The sequence below is a fragment of the Schistocerca cancellata genome, chromosome 2 (genome assembly GCF_023864275.1).
Source record: "Schistocerca cancellata isolate TAMUIC-IGC-003103 chromosome 2, iqSchCanc2.1, whole genome shotgun sequence".
Taxonomy (NCBI): Eukaryota; Metazoa; Arthropoda; class Insecta; order Orthoptera; family Acrididae; genus Schistocerca; species Schistocerca cancellata.
Genome location: NC_064627.1, coordinates 600530508 through 600553901, shown reverse-complemented (window position 1 = coordinate 600553901; position 23394 = coordinate 600530508). Strand labels below are relative to the sequence as shown.

At 39.8% G+C, this 23394-nt stretch overlaps 1 protein-coding gene across 2 annotated transcripts in view; it reads right to left on the bottom strand.

Moving 5' to 3' along the window:
• Positions 1–3181: 3181 nt before the first annotated feature.
• The window catches only part of LOC126162245 (esterase FE4-like), a 218748-nt gene continuing 198535 nt past the window's right edge, over positions 3182–23394 (bottom strand). For both annotated transcript variants that reach the window (XM_049918621.1, XM_049918622.1), the window contains 2 exons: positions 11170–11290; positions 3182–3511 (listed from right to left, as the gene is read on the bottom strand). In XM_049918621.1, the coding sequence (XP_049774578.1) occupies positions 3358–3511; positions 11170–11290 (275 nt within the window). In that variant the 3' untranslated portion in view covers positions 3182–3357. The remainder of the gene's footprint in view (positions 3512–11169; positions 11291–23394) is intronic.

Here is a 23394-nt window from a genome sequence, read left to right as displayed (position 1 = left end):
TATTGCTCATCAGTATGGGACCCTTACCAGGTTGGATTAATAGAAGAGATAGACATGATCCAGCGAAAAGCAGCGCGATTCGTCATGGGGACATTTAGTCAGCGCGAGAGCGTTACGGAGATGCTGAACAAGCTCCAGTGGCGGACACTTCAAGAAAGGCGTTACGCAATACGGAGAGGTTTATTATCGAAATTACGAGAGAGCACATTCCGGGAAGAGATGGGCAACATATTACTACCGCCCACATATATCTCGCGTAATGATCACAACGAAAAGATCCGAGAAATTAGAGCAAATACGGAGACTTACAAGCAGTCGTTCTTCCCACGCACAATTAGTGAATGGAACAGGGAAGGGGGGATCAGATAGTGGTACAATAAGTACCCTCCGCCACACTCCGTAAGGTGGCTCGCGGAGTATAGATGTAGATGTAGATGTAGTAGAGAAAACGTTAAAAATCACAAGTGTTTTTGATATTGACAGAGGAGAGTAAGACACCTTAATTGAAAGTAGTCTGTAAGTGAATAATTGATTGAGAGATGGATGTAAGTAGTATTGAACCTACAGGAAAATATGTTAATCTTCTTTCTTTGATTTCGGCCATCTGTGGACCATGTGAAGTAGCTTCCCCGTGGTCTTGTCTTCTTGGCTGATTTTCAGTATTTTCAGTGTTTCTTAATTCAGTCACAGTGTTCTTTCCTTCATTAATCTTTCCATAAAGTGATGCGTTTTTTAACCTTTCCCTGAAAATCTCCAGAACTTTCTAATCTTGTTTCTAAACGCTGGCCTACCTAGAATTTCTGCTTCTGTAACATTAATTACTGCAAAGCCCATTTATAGTTCTCTGCACTAATTTCTGTTTTGTATTTTTTTTCGAAATCGTCCAATATTAATTATTCTGTCTCTCAATGATAATTCGAACAAAGAGTCCATAAAATGAAGTTCTCCATTTCCTAAGCGCGTCCGTTAGTTTTTCAGTCTGCGTGTAGATTTCTCCATTACTTTTCCTCATCTGTTTGCTTCCAACTTTTCTTAGATCGAGTATTTTCGATAGCACTTTCAGTTACTTTTTCTCCAACTTATTCTATTTCTGCATTTTTGTTTAGGATTTCCTTTTTTATAGCTGTGTTGTAGTGTTGCATTTTTGTTTTTACTGAGAGTAATTTTTTTATTGTAAATGTCCTTTGTTGACTGAAAGGCTGTTTCTATTTGTTACCTCTTTATCTAGAACGTTTAGTGGTACTGGTTCCCCGAAATATTTAAATTTATTTATGCTCTCTATTCTGACGTACCTTACGTTTAGGAATTTGGAAGCGTTTATGATGTTCGTTACTCTGCTCTGAAAAAGAAAAATTCGGTTTCGTCTGCCAGAAAGGATGTTGCCAGTGTTTCCTTGGACGGAAAACATGCTTTTCGTTTTGTATAAATAACAAGCTAATACTATTCATGTCTTTCGGACCAGCTAAATTTATAAATATGCGTGGAGAGCGCGCAATTACAAAATGAAATGATTTCATTTTATCTGGACAATAAAAAGCTGGTTTGGAAACTACAGAATTAAGAGATTTGCGATACGAGTTGATGGGATATCTAGCCTAGCCACTGAATTTGACCTACTGCCACGTTTTTAAAAATTTGGTTTGAGAAAAGTATTGAGTTCGTTGAAAAGATTATGACAAGAGTCGATGGATGATCACAGTTCAGGGATGGAATGTACTTACTAGACATATCGTGGACAACGTGCATAGACATAAAAGAGAGCTAAGAACAGAGTTTGCCACTACCAATAAGAGAACGTTCCACTTCCCCCTAGTTAAAGCGAGCTGGTAAATCAGTGCGACTTTTCCACTATATACACAAACGTATTAGTTAACTGCCTTTTACTATACACACTGTGTACGCCTTTGGACAGAAGTAGAAATTTTAAAGTAGAAAATAATGGAGGTTTAAACGATAAAACGGAAATAGTATCCAAAGTCATGGAGTCCTAAGTTTCGGTTAATGTTAGTGTGGTTAGCACAAAATGAGGTATGAACCATTTTACATGTAAGTACTTTTGATTACAATACATATTTTACAGGCTGTTCATGTAACTAAAAACTCTCACTGTGTCTCACTAAAGGTCCACAAGTAGTCCGATACCAGTGTGACATAATATATCTTTAAAAGTAAATCTTATGCAACCGATGTCGACCTTTTGTCAGCAGAAATGAAAATCTTGAGAAGATCATGGGCAATCAAAGTGGAACTTTGATAACAGAAACGAGTCTTTGTATTAATTTTTATTATCAGTTTTAGATTTAATATAATTTATGCGTTTCGTGTGTGAAAAATACCTTTTACATTTCACAATACCATCAATAACTTTTTGGCTCTCGATTTCTGGAAGAGCAAACCTGTTAGTCGTGGAGATTTTTCTTTTCCATTTTCTGAATTCTGATGTGCAATTTTGAGGATGCAGGCGAAATAGCAAAATTATTTAGCTCCAGTAAATTTCTCAAATACGTTCCTGCCTTCTTTAAGAGTACTGAAACATGTCTTGCGTTTACTTTTTAAGTATGCGCGTTTTGTCAATTGTTCCAGTAATGCTATACATGCTACGCTTTATCGTCTCATTAAGTTGACGCAGTGGATGAATAGCACGGACTTATTAGAGAAGCTTGTTGGATAAATCCCTCTCTCGGGATACAAAGACGTAAAAATATTCAGGATTTTTCATAAATATTTTAAGGTGAAAATTAGTAAGGTTGCTTCAACAACAACGCTGTACCCATTTCACCACCGTCGTAATGTTTCTCCTGTGCTCTGTGCTGGTTAGCAATGACGCCGGTTGCACGTCAGAAGCTAACCACCCTGCTCCGTATTCGTCTTCGAGGAACCACTGCACTCCTCGTTAAGGAACGAATCCTGCCCATCCAGGAATGTGTGTGCCGGTGCCGTTCAAGATACATTGACGCAATCAATATTTTCTGAATCATCTCCATCATCTTAGTAGCTAGAAGAAAACTTACCAGAAAAACATAACCGCAAAGTCTTGTTCTTGCAGCACGTAGACCTCTTAAAAACGAAATATGTCGACACGAGAAACCTTTGTGAGGTATTGTTAAAACTTCACTCGGGAAACTTCCGGCACTTCTAAGATACAAATACATTTATTTTAATTTAGAATTTGCAAATAATTTACAGGCAGTATTCGGTTTCTCCAGAAACAACACAAACAACGATATTATAAGAGCCAACACTTATTGTAGTAAATATAAGTTTGTGCCACTACTTAGTGTTTATGAACTAGAGATTAGTTGATATCTGTCAAGAGCAAGTGTATTTCACTGTTTGTGTCGTGTGACAGCGTTGAGTCTATGGCAGCAAGTCATGCCAGAAGCTCATATACCCCTCAAAGAGGTTCATCCCCGAGCTGAGTGGAGCGGACATCCTCAGGTAGAATGGCGACGTTTCGTTGTACGCTGTCCACTCTTCTGTCAGCAGTGAACTCACTTCTGGGGTTGGATTGCTGAAACAAAAAGACCTGCCATTAAAGAGACGTAACGACTGAGTAGACCGATAGTGCCTCGGAAGAAAATGCTTGGAAATGAATCATACGCATTTTCCTGGGAAGTTCTGCATTGTTAACTGTGAAAGTAACAAAACATCACTGACATGATTACTAAAGTTGTCGATTCCCAAGCTCACCATTCAACTATTTTGAGATATCCTGCATATTATAGAATTACAGGTACATTACCAACACCTGCACCATATAGAGGAAACACACCCGCACCAATGTTGCATGCAGCCGCAACAGCCACACTAGTGTTATGTGCAATAACCCCATCAAGATCAGCCTCGACTATTTCACCTCATTTATCTCATCCGACTGACGAAGATGCTTATTACCCATCACATCGCAAGAAATGTGACCTTTCGTATGAACTATAATCCTTGTATACATATCCCAAAAGCATCCCCATAGAAGAATCATAAAAGAATTAAGTGGACTCGTAAGATAAGGAATGAGCTGGTTCTTCGTAGAATCGATGAAGAAAGGAACACATGGAAAATACTGACAAGAAGAAGGGACGGTATGATAGGACTGTATTAAGACATCAAGGAACAAGTTTCGTGGTACTAGCGAGAGATATAGATGGTAAAAACTGTACGGAAAGACAGATTTTGGAAAATATCCAGCCGCGCGGAGTGGCCGCGCGGTTTGAGGCGTCATGCACGGGCAGCGCGGCCCCTGCCGCCGGAGGTTCGAGTCCTCCCTCGGGCATGGGTATGTGTGGTGTTCTTAGCATAAGTTAGTTTAAGTAGTGTGTAAGTATAGGGACCGATGACCTAAGCAGTTTGGTCCCTTAGGAATTCACACACATTGAACATTTTGAAAATATCCAACAAATCGTTGAGGACTAGCGTGCAATTGATCGTCTGAGTTGAAGAGGTTGGCCTATGAGAAGAATCCTTGGCAGGGCGGAGATAACGAAGAAAGTACCTGCCCTACCTAAACGTACCCCAACTAATACTCGGTAAAAACTCTGTCAAAATAAAATGCTTAGACCGTAACTTACATTCCTTACTGGAACATGAACTCCCATTTGTAGCGTTTTTTTTCCCATGCATTTTGCTCGTATTCACCCACGTCCTAACTAACTCCAAGCTAGTCGGCGCCCCGTCGATCGTCAGAATTCCTATCAAACGAGTTGATCCTGATATCACAGCAGAGGAGACAGAGCAGCAACTTGACACCAGCTCTGAGTCATAGATGTGCGGAGTCCTTTGTATCCGTAATTACTTCAGTCCCATATCCCTTATTCGCATTTTCTTTGAATACTGGTCATTTTATTTCCGATAGTTTCCTCCTTCACATTTGCAGACAATATGTTGACACCTCCCAGGTCCACTCTTATCGTTGCCTGAAATGCGTTACTTTCATCTCATCCAAGGCAGCAAAACACCTCTTGCCACAAATTCAAAACCAATCAACTGGTGAAACAATGTTCCAATGTTCAGTCCTCAGTGCTATACACCTGCAATCAGTTCCACTCCACGTGTTCCTATAAATGTAAAGAAAAGCTGTCCCCATCTGTCACTTAGCAAAATGCTAGAGTTTCGAGCTCGTACAACACTAAGTGCGGAAAGCCGACTAAAACTAGATATTAGTAGCAGTCAGAGTTTTGAGCTACAAAAAAAGTTTATATGGAAAGGGTAGGCTATCGGAAAACGGAAGTGGTTCATTTGTTGTAGCAGACAAGAAAAATTGGTTCCCAAAAGATAGAAATTGAAGCTAGGTGACTGTTGTTTGGATAAGACTACGTGTCAACGGTCGACATAAAATTTTAACTGGATCCTTCTGATGGCCAACATACTTCCAGTTTTCTTACATGGCATACTGAAAGTCGTATGTCAAGTCAAATAGATGGATTCAGTATTTCCTGACTTTCGAAAAGCATCTGAATCGACACCAGATCAAAGTTTATTGACAAAAGTGGAAATGGCTTCAGGCGTGCGTGAGGGATGTGCGTTGGGCCTCTCGTATTAATGATCCAGCAGACTTATACCTCTGTTCTTCTCTTCAGTACTGTTCTGTTTTCGCATTTCTCTGGTATGTTTGCCTTTAAAAGTTCTGTGTGATATACTGGAATTCATGGCATGGTCTCCATATAAGACATGCCCATTATTTAAGTAATGACGGATGTGATTTTGTGGATGAAACTGCATTATTCCTAATCTGTAAAGATGGTGTGTGACTGAAATCCGTCGATATTTGGGTTTTAAATTAAAAACACTGCTGATGGTCAAACATGCATTTTATACAATATTAACAGCATCTTCAGACTTTTTGCAGATTTTGTAGTTATGTATGAGAAATTATCAAATAAAAATGCTGCAAAAATAGCCAATCAGGCCTTGATAAGACTTCAAAGCGATTCGGACATTGTCAGATTGTTTTAAATATTGAGAAATACAGGATTGTGCACTTCACAAAAGAAGAAAAGCGGTAGCTTATGGCTGCAGCAATAATGATTCACAGCTGTAATCAGTTAACTTTTACAAATGCCTAGGTGTAACAGTTTGTAGAGAAGTGAAACGAAATGATCACATAGGCTCAATCGTACGTACGATAGGTGGCAGAGTTCGGTTTGTAGGCAGGACACTCAGAAAATTCAGTCAGCCTACAAAAGGATATTGAACCCATACAATGAAGCGCGGCACGAATGATCGCATCTTTCTTGGACTCACGAGAAAGGGCCACGGAAATGTCGAAAAGCCTGAATCTGCAGACTCTTGAAAACGCCAATTATCCCTTGTAAACCTGCTTACAAAGCTTCATCAACTGGTATTACGTAGAGATCCTAGAGACTGACGACCAAACTGTCGCCTACCAAAGCATTGGAAAAAAATGAAATTGAAAAAAATAAAAAGATTCTTTTTCTTCATCTGCACTTCAAACATTAGGCTTCAGTCTGCCATGGTGCCAACGTCGTATTGGCCTTTCCAGACTTCCACAGCAACCGGATTACAGTTTCTAACTTTGTAAGAAGTCTGACACTGTTCATTCTGTCTAGATGATCCTCCATTTTGTCTTGTCCTCTTCAATTTTAATTCTTGCAGTAAGTATGTTTAATTCTTCCCTGATGACATTGTTTCGTAATTTATCTAGTCTGGTACATCCTTTCACAGCCTTAAGAAATCTCATTTCATCTGGCTCGACCTCATTTTCTTGTCGTTTGTAAATACAGTTCACTACCATAGAGTAATGTGGGGACGCCTTTACTTTATAAAACTTCATTCGTATATTTTTGTGTTTCATATCTAATATCTGTTTATTGTTCCTCATATGTTTTCAAAGTCTGCTACTTTCTTGCTTATGTCTTAATCATGGACGTATGTGATATCGCATTTCAAATGATTCAAGTGGATACCTATTCTACTACTGTATTGCCTACCACGATGTTTGTTCTTAAGGAATCCACTATCTAAGTTATCATTGTTGAAATTGTAGATATTGTATTGTGTATTGCTTTCGAAGATAAATATTGCAGTCTTTGACTATTTTACTCAGAAGGTAAATTCCTTTTCCCAGGTCATTTTCTTTCTCTGTTGAAATTGTGACATCATCTGCCTAGGATACAAAATTGATAGTTGTCTCTTTGTTTCCTAACCCCTGCATGAAACTTGGTTTTCCTTTTACGCAGTAAATCGTATGGTCAGAAATAGTCTGAAAAAGTTGGAAGGATGTTGCAAGATAGGCTCAACTGAGAAATAATTGTTAAGAAACAATTGATTTATTGCGCCGTTTTCGAGTTAACTAGCATTGAAGTTATCCAATCAGGCCGTTGCTCACACAAATTCAACCGGCCCGCCAGATACAATTAGTGTCTGATGTTCTCACAGCGTAGATGATAGCGCACGAGACTGCTCAGCTTTTCGTTCGTGATCCATACTACCTCGCATGTCCAATTTTTGTATCGCTCTCTTGTTCGGTTTCAAGATACTAAACGGAGAATACGTCTGGCGAAACTGTCTGGCAGGCCACTTAAATCTGCGCGCGCAACGACCTCATTGGCTAACTTCAGTACTAAATAACTCAGCTTTCAAACGGCGAAACTCATTGAATTTTTTTGTTGACGGTTATTTCACAGCACAAACTACTCTGCAACACCCTTACAAGACTTTCAGACTGTTTCTGATCACCTATATCTCTCCTTCAAGTTTTTAAGAAGGGACGTCGAACAGATGTGCAGAACTATAGACCTATATCTCTAACGTCAATAATTTGTAGAATTTTGGAACACGTATTATGTTCGAGTACAATGACTTTTCTGGAGACTAGAAATCTACTCTGTAGGAATCAGCATGGATTTCGAAAAAGACGATTGTGTGAAACCCAGTTCGAGCTATTCGTCCACGAGACTCAGAGGGCCATTCGACACGCAAGTCGCCGAAGTGGCGTCAACTCGAAAGACTTGCACCAGGCGAGCGGTCTACCCGACGGGAGGCCCTAGCCACACGGCTAAAGGGCCATAGACATGGGTTCCCAAGTAGATGCCGCGTTTCTTGACTTCCGCAAGGCTTTCGATACAGTTCCCCACAGTCGTCTAATGAACAAAGTAAGAGCATATGGACTATCAGACCAACTATGTGATTGGATTGAAGAGTTCCTAGATAACAAAACGCAGCATGTCATTCTCAATGGAGAGAAGTCTTCCGAAGTAAGAGTGATTTCAGGTGTGCCGCAGGGGAGTGTCGTAGGACCGTTGCTATTCGCATTATATATAAATGACCTTGTGGATAACATCGGAAGTTCACTGAGGCTTTTTGCGGATGATGCTGTCGTATATCGAGAGGTTGTAACAATGGAAAATTGTACTGAAATGCAGGAGGATCTGCAACGAATTGATGCATGATGCAGGGAATGGCAGTTGAATCTCAATGTAGACAAGTGTAATGTTCTGCGAATACATAGAAAGAAAGATCCTTTATCATTTAGCTACAATATAGCAGGTCAGCAACTGGAAGCAGTTAATCCCATGAATTATCTGGGAGTAGGCATTAGGAGTGATTTAAAATGGAATGATCGTATAATGTTGATCGTCGGTAAAGCAGATGCCAGACTGAGATTCATTGGAAGAGTCCTAAGGAAATGGAATCCGAAAACAAAGGAAGTAGGTTACAGAACACTTATTCTCCCACTGCTCGAATATTGCTCAACAGTGTGGGATCCGTACCAGATAGGGTCGATAGAGGAGATAGAGAAGAGCAGCGCGCTTCGTTACAGGATCATTTAGTAATCGCGAAAGCGCTACAGAGATGATAGATAAACTCCAGTGGAAGACTTTGCAGGAGAGACGCTCGGTAGCTCGGTATGGGCTTTTGTTAAAGTTTTGAGAACATACCTTCACCGAGGAGTCAAGCAGTATATTGATCCCTCCTACGTATAACTCGCGAAGAGACCATGAGGATAAAATCAGAGAGATTAGAGCCTACACAGAGGCATACCGACAATCTTTCTTTCCACGAACAATACGAGACTGGAATAGAAGGGAGAACCGATAGAGGTACTCAAAGTACCCTCCGCCACACACCGCCACGTGGCTTGCAGAGTATGGATGTAGATGTAGATGTACCTCATGCCATGCCGAATTTCCGAACACACTATATATATATATATATATATATATATATATATATATATATATATAGGTTAATAGCCATAATGTTCGGATTTGGGGTTCGCAAAATCCGCAGTTGTCATTGAACATGTTCGTGATAGCCCTAAGCTAAACGTCTGGTGCGGGCTTATGCACGACAGGATTGTTGGACCGTTCTTCTTTGCGGAACAAACAGTGAATGGGTCAGTGTATCTTGACGTGTTGGAGCAGTTTGTGTACCCTCATATATAAGACTTGCAACCCAACATCATGGAGCTCCGCCGCATTGGTCAACGGCTGTTCGCAAGTTTCTGGATAGGAAATTTCCCAATCGTTGGATCAGAAGCGGAGGACCTATTACCTGGCCACCATTTTCAGCCGACATTACGCCGCTTGATTTTTTCGTGTGGGGATTCGTGAGGGACCGCGTGTATGCGACCAAAGTGGACGATATTCCTACGTTGCGAGATTGTATCACTAAGGCGATTGCAACAATAACAGAGGAAATGTTACAAAGAACTTGGCAAAAAATTGAATATAGACTCGATATTCTTCGTGCTACAAATGGTACACAAGTAGAGGTGTACTGATGCTGAATAAATAAATTATTTGAGATGCTCTACAGTCGTATCTACTGTGTTTTTTTCCTTGGGTCTTTGAAATCAGGGAGGTTTGAGTGGGACACCCTGTATTTTGAACAGGATACAATGTCCGGAAATTTCGACTCAATTGCATACTCTTTCCGCCACTCTTACCGAAGGGCTTCGAGAAAGGGGGATTGGGGGCAGGGGGGTACCTTAACCGTCAGCAGGTGTGACTGTGGTGCTCCAAGGTGACGCCGCACCCCGAATTCGAAGAGGCCGTACTGTATCGTGTTGAAGACAACCCGTCAACGAGTACACGAGTAATCGCGGGTGCTATGACTATTGCTCCCAGCACCATCTGGTATGTCGTAGATGACCATCAAACTACATCAATACCAACTCCAACACTCCATACTACCTTTAACTCTCACAGACACGTGAATGAGGCTTGAACCAGATAAGAGGGCTAGGACAGATTTCAGATGACATCAGCCAATCCGAGTAAGCACCCCTACCATGACTATCCTGTTGGAAACTACGTAGAAAACATGTTTTCAAACGGCTATATTCGTGCATCTCTTAAGGACCATCTCTGCACGTATGAACACACCTACAATTAGATTTTTGCAATATGTAGCTGGAGTCAGCCAAAACAAATGTTGCCCATCACCACTTTGCTGCAACGTCTAGTGTTAATGGAAAACGTCAGTTTTTTTCCTGTAACAATAAAAATTATTTTTAAAGTGGAACTTAGCTAGACCTTTCGACAGAAGTGTCCCAGATTAGTCCAGTATGATATTCGGTTTAGCAACATGTATGAACATTAAAAATTACCAGTACTGCAGCAGTGACTCGCGCTTCCAAGACATAGGCTATCCGCTATCGCCATGCAGCAAGGTTACTCAGCCGTTGTTGGAATACTGGTTATTCTTAATGTTTTATTGTTCCTGTTAATAGATGTCGCTAAACCGAATAGATCGAGAGATACTGAATAGATCTGAGAATTTTAGACGGAGAGAACTGCACCGTATTTTAGGTGTTCATTCACGATCCAGTCCACGCTGTAGCTTTTCTTACCTTCCATCCACCACCCCTTCCATCCATAAATAGCCCACACCTTGCGAGTCTATATATTCCAATTCTTCATTTCTGTCTGCCCGTCTGCATATCAAAGCAATTTTTAGTGGTAGTGTTCACTCTGTACCTGTATTGTTTCTCTGTCTGCTTCATTAAGCATTTTCATTGTCTTACATGCTAGCGTTTGTCTTCCGTGGACGTCACCTTCGATTCCTCTACGTAATGCACCAAATAATAAAAGAAACGCTACATATATAATCCACTGGAAAACCTAAAGTCTATAGTACATTTAAAGAAAGGAAGTTATCGATACTATATTATTACTTTAAGAACTTGTAAATTTGCAAATAAAAACTTACTCCGTTTTTGCGAAATTCGCCAACATGGCTGTCATTTGATCCCTTAGAATAGCTCCGTCTGCATTAGGGTCGAGAGATGATGATCCGAAGAGATATGTTATATCGTCTGCATGGGCAGCTCCTGAAAAATTATTTTTAAAGATGTAAAACGTTTATACAACTTGCCAGACGTTAACAACATTACGACTATAACGGATCACGTTCCGTTACAGCAAAAAAACTTAATTTTTTATCTATAAATATTCTCTAATTGGCTGGGTCTCAGGCTACCTTATCCTGAAACAGGGGAACCACAAATGTTTGTTTCTTCTGAACGCTTGTTTCCATCAGGAATACTCCACGAATTACACTAATAATCCTGATTTCCTTTTTCCACCTATATTCACATTGTTTCCATTATATAGTGCTAGATATTGTGTGTGTGTGTGTGTGTGTGTGTGTGTGTGTGTGTGACTGAGCGAAGAATAGAGTATAGTGACTACAGATTATTTTTTCCATGAACTTAAGAAAAACCTCGTGGAAGATCATTCAAAATGCCCTGAGTCTTAGTCTCTGGGCTTTCCGACCGGTTACTGATATCGTCTACACCAGTGGTCGTTAGACGTTCGGGTCAGAAGCCAATCTGACGTTGTGGCGCGGTACTTCGAACCGCATATGTACCAATCTTCCACTAATGTTCAAAACTTAAGGACGAATGTGACTTCAGAATAGTGTGTCACTACTAAGTAGCATACGTCGATGAAACTCGGACCGTAAGTACAACCAACTGTTACGGTATTCAAGAGAAGGTAACTGAAAGAAATATGCAATGGCATGAACAGAGACACTTTTATTCAAAGACAAGAATTACATAGAGGTAACCAAGATTTGTGATGGTTCCATGGACGCTTAAAATGACGGTATATAGTTCTCAATATTGTGTGTGATCGCCGCGAACTGCGGTAGACACCCTGCGAGGTGCTCCCGTGTTGGCCACAAGATTGGTAAGGAATTCTTGTGTTAGGGCGCTCCTTTCCTCCGCCAGCGCGGTTGACACTGCCAGATGGTCGTTGATGCATGTCGACCTGCTGCAATACGTCTACCAACGCATCCCACACGCGTTCCATCGGATTTAAGTCGGGGAAATGAGCAGGCCAGTCCATTCCCTGAACATCATCACGTTCCAAGAGTTCCTATACCACCGCTGTTCAACGCAACTGTGCACTGTCATCCATAAATGCACCTCTGAAAAGACGGGATTTAGTACAGTGTCACAGGAAAGTTGACTAATGAGTATACCGTGTTCGTAGATTTGCAGTTCAATATGCCCATGCAGTGTTATGCCTCCCGCCACCATACCACCTGGACCACCGAAACTATCACGTTCGGCAATACTCCTGTGTACATTACGTGTTGCTTCCTCGTGCCTTATGAGGGAACGTCCTGAATCGCTACTAAGACTGAATCTGCTCCCATCCTGGAAGAGTAAGCGACCCCACTGTTCGTTGGTCCAGTTCCTATGGCCTAGGCACCATCCCAAAGGGAGTCGTCGATATGCGGGTGTCAACGCAACGTAACGTATTCCTCGTTGAGCAAAGAAGCCAGTATGGAGCTTGAGAGTGCGTGCCTTACAGTCCTGTTAAATGTGATTGCAGCTGCACTCAGCGTCTGCCGATGGTCCCGTCTTGCCTGTTGCGCAGTGTAGCGGTCATCACCACAGTCACCACTTCCTCTCCTTCGCACAGCTGTGCCTGTGGTTTGGAACACTTCCCAAGCACGTGAAAGAATTATGTGAGCAATACCACACTCCTGGGCTACACTCGTCGCACGTCGTCCTTACTACAGATCCTCAACCATTCTTCCGCTTGTGAAGTCGTCCACATGTTGTCTCCGGGCCATGTTGTAATGAGAGACACCACCACAGTGCACCTTAACCTCTCGCTGATAGAAACACACTGCCTTTTCCCGTTCGTAGCCATCCCCATTTGGTGCCATAGTCACGGTGACAGCACTCCATGTGATGTCCAGCGTTTTCTGTGCACGACTGCGAGACCTCTGGCAACATGCTCCCACACTTTGAGTTATTTCCAGTGAATTGTTAATATGTTATCTTACTGTATCTATCTCGTTATTAAGTTTTGCAGTTTTGCAGGGCAGTGTATTATTAGTTGGTAACATCTACAAATTAGTATGTAGACCAGCCGTAGTAATGGCGCCATTAGTTGGCCGCCAGCCACGGAGCACTGGCGGTTAAAAGTGTCACCATTTTGAAATCTTCGTGTCGTTTGTTCTCTGTTTCAGATGGCTGCCATCCCCAGTGACTCCAAATTTATGACACTGTGATTGCCTCGTATAGTGTCGTTGTGCTCTCTGTGTGAGACGATTATTAATTGATAAACAACATTAACTGCGCTTATGCTTAAATGCATTATGGAACAGGAGATGCGATCACAAAAGTTTACTAAATGTTTTGAATGTCAGTTTTCCGTATTAATTACTCGACAACATTGATTTAATTTCGAATTTCTCGCTACAAATACGTACCGAAGTTAAAGACATGAGGCAAGTTCACAAAATCATGTTACTCCCATGTAAAAGTTTATACCATAGCCGCACACGCTTTTCAGATGTCAGTACAGGAAGACAAAAAAATGAAGCATTTCTCCGTCTGACATCCACTAACTTCGCAGTGGCCGCGCTACCCCTCTGCCCCTGAGATAAGTTACCAAATTTACTTTGCTTACCGCCGAATTCACCAACAACAATTAAAGCAAGCACATCTTAAGATATTCAGTCTCTGTCGGTCCATTATGGCTAGGGGCATCGGCTGGTACGTACTTCTCAGTTCAATAAACTTTACCAACAGCCGTAAACTTTAGGTTATTTTATTTTATTCCGAACGCATCCAATTCTGGCAATTCATTTTGCCACCTTCAGGCCTCATACGCTTTCTTAGAATCAACGAGCTTGGTGTCACCCTTTCAATTCTGGTAATTCATTTTGCCACCTTCAGGCCTCATACGCTTTCTTAGAATCAACGAGCTTGGTGTCGCCCTTTTGTATGAATCAGTTGCACAGCGATTGGGATTCACGGTATCCAGTTTTATGGTGCAATACGATAAGCTCGTTGATAAGAAAAAAGCGTATGGGGCCTGAAGATGGCAAAATGAATTGCCGAAGCTGGCTGCGTTCGAAATAAAATAAAATAACGTAAAGTATACGGCTGTTGGTTAAGTTTATTGAATTGAGAAGTCTTAAAATATTATTCTCTCTGTAAGTAATTCTGTTTGTAACTGAGCAGCCCTTAATCTTGGTTGATGTTTTCGAAATCGGCTGTTAGTTGCAGCTGAGAACAGCGGCCAGCGGGGCGCATTTTGATTACCACTGGTCTAGACGCGCGGGGAGTAGTTAACTGAACAGACATGTGTTACATGGAAACAACAAAATTCTATTATCTGTATGTGTACAGGTAAGTTCGGCAGTTGCCGTAATAAAATAATGTAAAGTATACGGCTGTTGGTTAAGTTTATTGAATTGAGAAGTCTTAAAATATTCTCTCTGTAAGTAATTCTGTTAGTAACTGAGCGGCCCTTAATCTTGGTTGGTGATGTCGAAATCGGCTGTTAGTTGCAGCTGAGAGCGTTTCGGCGCGTTTTTCCTCATTTGTTTATGTTTTCGAAATCGGCTGTTAGTTGCAGCTGAGAACGTTTCGGATTCTGTTAGTAACTGAGCGGCCCTTAATCTTGGTTGATGTTTTCGAAATCGGCTGTTAGTTGCAGCTGAGAGCGTTTCGGCGCGTTTTTCCTCATTTGTTTATGATTTCGAAATCGGCTGTTAGTTGCAGCTGAGAACGTTTCGGCGCGTTTTTCTTCATTTGAGCCAAAACTACGGCGCCTAGCGATTATTTTTTTTTTTTTTAATGGACTTGTAGTCCGGGGTGGTATGTTGCAATACAGCATCACCGGTCTATTGCGGTCTAACTGTGTTGGTGAGCCAGTAAATTTCCACTGTGCAGTGACTGCGTCACTGCATTCACTTTGGAGGTGTGGCGGTGGGACTTGTGGTCCCATTGGAGGTGTGGCGGTAGTCCCGTACCACCCTCTGACGGTGATTAAATTAAACTTCCCTTTATTTACAGCATGTGGGGACATCCGCCTGCGGGAAGTGCAACCAACACCTCCTAAAGGGCCGTTGAACTTTACTGAAATTTTGAAAATCAAAAGCCGAATACTATATTTTAACTACTCACGAGAATGGGATTTGTTTGCGTTTATTTTACTTTTAAACATACTTGAAAGATAAAAATCGCATGGATCTAGGTATGGCGAACGCGCTGACATTCAGGTATCATACCATCAAATAAACATTATAATCATGTTTTAGGCGAGTTCTCGGTACGTGCCCTCGCATTGTTTTGTATTAAATAACGATTGGTATGTTCTTAAATTGTTACTTCTCTGAATGGAAGTTGTAGTATTTTGTTCACATATTTACCAGAGGCTACCACTCGGGGAAAGAAACCGGTCCCACTTTTCGTCTCGGACTAGTGTTGTGCTCTAGCAAAACAACGGTTCAGTAGCTTTGGGTGCACTACATAAATGACGTAAACAGTAGGATTACTGGTAGTACTGTATTGTATTGTATTGTTTCTTTTATTTTCGCTAAAACATCCCTTTCCAAGGCCGCTCCTGACCCGTTTAGTTCAATCTAGGTTTCCTAAACTTCCTTTATTTAGCCGGGTCCAGTCTGAAATTTCTTTACTAAACTGTGTAACGTCGAATCATCGGAAACACATACCCCGGGAAGTAGATGAATGAGGGCAGAATTATTTCCACGTACGTGCCCGTTTTTACACATTTCATCACAAGAAAAGATTGTTGATATTTTCGGACAGCGGATGCTTGGGTACCCAAACATACGCTTTTTCGAATTTTTTTATATGTTGTCCTGACTCATTCTTTACACTCATACTATGATGAGCCACTTAATAGAATTATATAGCTCAATGTCAATGTCATAATAATACACGTTCATTTATGTTTGCCGGCCGGAGTGGTCGTGAGGTTCTAGGCGCTACAGTCTGGAGCCGAGCGACCGCTAAGGTCACAGGTTCGAATCCTGCCTCGGGCATGGGTGTGTGTGATGTCCTTAGGTTAGTTAGGTTTAATTAGTTCTAAGTTCTAGGCGACTGATGACCTCAGAAGTTAAGTCGCATAGTGCTCAGAGCCATTTTGAACCATTTATGTTTTTATGTTCTCAACCATTTACATTTAGGTCGTTCAAATTTTTTGAGGGTTGTATTTGACACGCCATTATAACGAGTAAAAAGTAATGTCTCCTATAAATAAGTTTTGATCGGACTCTTTAACAGTCATATGCATTAAATTAAAGGAAGTGCAAGTATATCATCTTAGTACCCGTTTCCACATCAAAAGTAAGTAGACTCAGATAAGCACAAATTGTTGATAACATGATTAAGGTAACATTTTGAACAGAACAGGCCACATTCAGAGTATTAGTTTAACTCTTAGTGAAATTTTTGCACACGTATAGTAAACACTGTTCCGCTCTATACGGGCACAACTGTCATGGATCCAACCCTCGCAAATATGACACTGAATTCAGTGTTCTTCGAAGATTTTATTCGTTGTACAATATTTATTATCGTTGAAAGACGTATACATTGCCGGCGATGGGCGAGGCATGACAGAATCTCTGACCAGAGAGTAGTTTATCGTTAGCTGTTGCTAGTCTGCGCTTGACCGCGCGAATTGACAGTAGTAGTAGTCAGTCGGTAGTAGTAGTCAGCGGGAGTCGGCATGCGTCGGCTGTGTGCTCTGCTCGCGACTCTGGTCAGGACTCTGGAAGATGAGTATTGTTGTAGAAGGTAAAGAAGCAGCCTTGCGCATATTTAATAATGTATGTTAATTGTAATTTAATTTGTTCAAAGAAATGCCCCAATAATAATTTTTATAATATAAAGCAACTCTTTTAAAGAAAAGCATTCATTTCAATTTAAAGAATATTTCAAATGCATGATCATTCCTTCCAATAATAAAAAAAAATATACGCCAGCATTGCACGAAGCTATGGCGAAAAATTTCAACTTAAGAGCAGATATAATTGCGGTTTTTATTGAGGTAAGAATTTTTGCTTTTTTATTCAGAATACAGGGCCGAAGGGCAGCGCTGCTGTCCTCATAAAATTTATCAGGTTACTAAACTTTTTTATTATTTTTGGTGTTTAGGAATTTTTCTATTCCGAACTTGACATTAAATAAGAAAAGAATTTTGTGGGAATATTAAGTGTGAATGCATTCTTTGCACAGAGGCTATAAATGGGAGCCAATTTTGTTCAGAGGTTACAATATTTAAAAATTCATTTAATTGTAAGTTATTATATTTTGTGGGAAGGCTACTCTTGGCTCACATTGTTCATTCGTCATTCTTTGTGGGGAGGTTACACTTGGCGACATCCGGCCAGGATCGTATTTCTTTGTGAATCTTCTGAGAAGTAGTCATATATCTGCTCTTATTTACTTAAATGTAGTTTGCATCTGGCGCAACGCATTTACTAATTTGTCACTCTTTCTTTCACAGATCATCGGCAATTAGTTGCTCTTCGTTGTGTTTGTTGCATTTTGCATTGTCTTTGTTTCAATTGTGAATAAATCTGATTTGTGAAAAATGCCGCGAAAAACTGTGAAGGGGCTCCGGAAAGGCTCAAAATCATGAAAAGTTCAATTTTTACTTTTTTGCGTTTTCTGAATCTGCAGACTATTACCTTTTAATAGATATATAATTTATTCAATTCCGAAGACTACAACTATTTTTAAATTTTTTTTGAAATGTGTTCTACATGGGCGTGACCCACTGTGGCGCTGTTAAACTGCTGTCAAATGGTGTTATTATTAGTCCGTGTTCATCAGGTACATTTTAGTGATGTGAGATAAAGTATGTGTTGTGGCTAACCTGTGATGGTTCAATATATATCGCTGGTGTGATTGTCGATTGTTTCATGTTTATTTACTCTGTCGTTATCTCGAAAATATTCGTAACTAATTCTGTTTCTTGAGTCTCTGTTTTGTTGAAGTATAATAATGAGTAAAAGTAAAGTTATTAGAAATCCTCTGAAGGCTTTTAAGAAAAGGAGAAATGTTGGAAAGCCAAAGGTATGTGTTATTACTGTAAACAATGAAGATAGGTTCTAACATGGTACGAGCGATGCTTGCTTTAGACAAGGAACGCCTTCGGGCTGCAGACAGGGCTGTAAAGAGTCTAGAAATACAAGCAAGAGTAAACAGGAGGAGGAACAAGAGGAAGCTGGAGGAGGAGTTTGCAGAGGATGAAGATAATCCATCCTATGGACCTGGAATGCACTAAAAAGTTAATCCAATATTTGTCGCTCGATTCCCAAAACTTTTATTTTCTCATACTAATTACATGTTTTCTAAGGATCTTCCAAACATATTTGTTTCAAACTTTCAGTAAACGTTACACAGTACCTTCTGCATAATTTAACACAGCCTTTTTCCAGAAAACTGTATATTTTTGAATATATAAATAAAAAATTGCAAAAAAAGTTGTGAATTTTCGTTACAATTGAAAAAAAAATCATCTTTAATAACTGAACAAAAATTTTGTAAAATCCCTGTGTTAAGTTGTAGCCCATATTCCAATAAATAATCTGTAAAAAGTTCAACTTCCTACCTCAAATACTTCGTGAGGAAAGATGTAATTTATAAGCGTTATTTTAACATTGCAAGTATAGGGTGTTCCGGAGCCCCTTAACAGTACATCGCGATGTACAATGAGTGAAATAGCCGACTCTAATAATTTAACCGATAATACTTGCAACACTCAGTGTAATGATGATAATCCCCTAATTGTAGACAATCAGTGGGTACCGACCACTAATATTGATTTTTATCCTAGTGATGAGCAAATAAATTCAATTGTGTCGTCTGTTAATTTAACGACAATTGATGACGCGGGACGTTCTGTTACAATGAACGCTGCCCAGCTTGACACACACGGTTTGCAAAATTTACGTAATGAACAGACAAATTTTTCTAACGAAAATGAACAGTGTAATCAAAATACGTCAGATTTATTTGATTCCGAAGTAGTGACGCACAGTGCACATCCGATTGGCAAACCTTTTCAAGAATTACAGAATAACCAAATGGTTACACAAAACGTGACAAATGCAGACACACCACCACACAGGTCAGAGAAAAGAGTTGCTAAATTTGACCTGGATCAAGTTGTAGCATTACTGCTACAATTCAATGACAAACAGGACAACATTTATAAACAAATTAATGAAAGTCTTAAACAATCGAAAAAGGAACAAGACTACAATCACAAACAACTTAATAAAAATTTCAAACAACTTAGTGAACAGAACAAACAACTTAATGAAAAATTAGACAACAATTCCAGACAGCTTAGTGAACAGATTACAGCCGTTGCCGCGCAATGTCATGATACTAAAGAACAATTACGTGAGGAAATTGAGGCTTGTGCTAGGAAAAGTAGTGAAGAAATTAGATCTGTTGCTGAAGAATTAAGGGATATGCAAACAGCTACAACAGAATCACTTAGAGACGAAATTAGTGCAGTCGGTAAACAATGCTCTGAAAAAGCAACACAGTTACGCGACGAGTTTAAATTAATGTCAGCAGAACTTTCACGCACACTGGATGCAAAAGTAGACGCGAAATTCGACCAACAGAACAGTCAAATTGACGAACGTTTTAATCATCACCTGCAAAACAGTGAAACGCGTTTCCGTAAATTTATAAAGGAACAGAATAAAGTAAAGCGACAAGTCATGGAAACAATTACCGCACAGACACAGGAAGATAAACGTAAATTGTTTACGAAAGCAAAAACATACGTAGACAATAATATTGCTACAGTATCAGACGAAATTATACCATCAAACAGTTGAACACCGAATTGCGTGATGAAATTTCCGATCTAAAATCAAAAACAGATACACACACAGTAGACTTTCAGACAGTGACAGACAGATTCGAATAATTAGAACTAACACAGGATTCCGATGTCATCAAAGCTGACGTTAAAAAACTGAACGAAACCACACGTAAAATACAAAAACAAATTGATGCTTGTGACACTAAAAACGATGATCAGGTAAAAATACTGACTGAAAAATATGATGATTTGGCCAGTCGTATTGATGTTATCGAAAGTAATAATGACAGCAAATCAGACTATACTTCACCGATTTCGTTTAATCAAACACCTGAATTCCAAAATCTACAGCATACAATCAGTGAGATAGATTCGTCTAATAATACATTATGTAGAAAATTGTCAACTTTACAGCAAGAGGTAACAGAGATGAAAAATGTTTCAGCGTTTAACACGTCACAGCATACGGCACATTCCGAACATTTGTCACACTCGTACAGTCAGTATAACTTAAGTAATTTACAGAGACTACGCGAATTAAAATCCGAAAAGACACAGACAAACAGATTCTTATGCAATCGTGAACCTGTTCACACATTCAGAGACGATAACGATTACGAGCAATTTTTATCCGTAAAGAAATCTAAGATAGTTAAAAATGACAGAACACAGTCACGCTTTGAACTGGATACATCGATTTATTTTTGTACTTTCACCAGCTTGGGCTGTAATGCAGAAACTAGAATTAGCATGGATACAGCAATTTGTTTTTGAATTTTCACCGGCATTGCCTGTAACGCAAAAGCTAAATTTTATTTGCAGCGCGTAATTAACCTCAGGGGATTCATTACGCTTTAATGAATATGTGCCGTAGCGTGCACAGGGCCCCGAGCCGTAGTAGTGCTGTTTCATCTTTAGTTTTCTGCATTGCTGCCTTCTCTTCTACTATCCTTTATATCTATCAAAATAGCTGTTCAACTATCGATCTATCTAGAATTAAGAAAGTGTAAAGAAAACCCGATAAGACAAATTTTACCGAAAGTGACAGTTCTCTTTAGACACTCCCGAAATGACAACTATCGCCGTAATTTTAATAACAGATAAAATTGTAATCATCAGTATGTACAAAATTTTCAGCAGCCGCAAACACATTTTAGTAACAATAGAGGTTTTTCTCCGCAACAGCAACAAAACCAACCGGTTAGCATACCTAACCAACAATGTAATGTACAAGGTGAACCAAGCTTTAATGTTTCGCCGCGTGCACGTATAGCATCAGCCCCAAGAAATAGTAACGCACAGCAACAAGAAAATAACTACGTACAGAAAACACACCATTTCAATTCCTATCGCAATGCACCGTATAGAAATGACTATCATGACAGACGTAAAAATAATGAGCACAATTTTCAGCGTACATTCAGTTCAAATAGTGGAAATGCCACAGCATCCTCCTGAAAATAATAACACGTCAGATAGAATTTGACTAGATACAGTACAGGTTGCATCTTCCAGCAACGTAAGCAATACTTCAGATACACAGAATCTTGTTCACGAAAATGTTATTACTTTTGACGACATCCGAGACATTCTTTTGCAGGAAAGACCAGTTATTCAAAAAAACATTTCACACCCTGTCATCTAAGTAAAAATTGGATCATCGAAATTTTCGGCTGTAATCGATTCTGGATCTCCTATGACAGTAATAAATGAGGAAACTTTCAACGAATGCAATAAAGAGAATACCTATCCTACGTTACCATTAGGCAAAACGAAAGTAAAAGGAGCAGTATCGAGTAAAGGAGTAGATGTTAAATTGCAGACACATTTATCATTTTGTATTGCAGGTCATACATTTCACTCAAATTTTTGGATTGTTCCCTTATTGACGACAGACGTTATTTTAGGTACGAATTTTCTGGTACAACACGACGCAATTATTGACTTTCAAAATTCCTATTTAATGTTAAAGGATGAAAATGTACAACTGGCTTTAGAATTTCAGCACTCTTTATCTGCGGAAGAACAAACAATTAATCGTACAGACGTCATTTCCGTATCACGTAGCATAGACTGTAATTCCACATTGTTCACAGATGCGTACGTACACAACTATAATACTCCAGACGAAACCGACTATGACGTTATACAGACGATTTCTGATAAAGTTAAACAGAGCAATGCAAATACAGACGACGAACGCACGCAACTACGCAAAATTCTTTTACAGCAAGCTCCAGTTTTCGACAACATTTCTGGTACTATGTCCGGTTTTATGTATGAATTTCAAGTTAAACAGCACGACACATTTAAAGCCAAGCATTATCCCATACCGTATATTCACAGAGAACAAGTTAAGAAAGAGTTGCAAGCTATGCTTGACCAAGGAATTATTGAACCGGCAGTAAGTCCGTACATAAACCCGCTCCATATTGTTAAGAAAAAGGATGGTTCACTTCGCCTCGTACTTGATTCGCGTCACATCAATGACATTATTATTAATGAAACAGATCGCCCACAGATACTAGAAGAACTTCTACAGAAATTTCATGGTACTGCTATTTATTCAACATTAGATTCGAAATCGGGATTTTGGCAAATTCAGCTCCATCCGAACTGCAGAAAGTACACAGCATTTCTCTGTTTTGGTGACTTATCAATTTTGTAAATTACCGTTCGGTTTAACTATTTCTTCAGCAGCTTTTATTCGCGGTTTGAATACAATACTTCCCACAGAACTTAAGACAGAATCACAAAGTACATAGATGACATTCTTATCGCAGAAGCTAACTGGTCTGAACATAATCTGATTCTTGAACGACTGTTGCAAACTTTTCGTGCACAAGGACTCACAGTTAATCTCGGTAAATCGCACTTTGGTAAAACTTCTATAAAATTTCTTGGACATGTTATTTCAGCAGAGGGCATTATGCCTGTCCCGGAAAAACTTCAAGCTTTACGTGACATTACTGTTCCTACGACGAAGAAACAACTACGTAGCTTTTTGGGTTTAATTAACTTTTTTCGTAAATTTATTCATTACTCTGCTTTAGACACCCCTAGATTATGTCAATTGACAGGTAAAAACACTATTTGGTCCTGGGATAGGCAAGCACATTCTAAATTTGTGAACCTGAAAGAAGCCTTGTTGAATGCACCACTTTTATCGCACCCAGATCTTACTAGAAATTTTTCCATTGCCACCGACAGTTCTAACACCGCTTTAGGCGTACATATTTTTCAGGAAATTGAAGAAGATGGTTCTACAGTAATTAAAAACATCGCTTTTGCAAATCGCACTCTG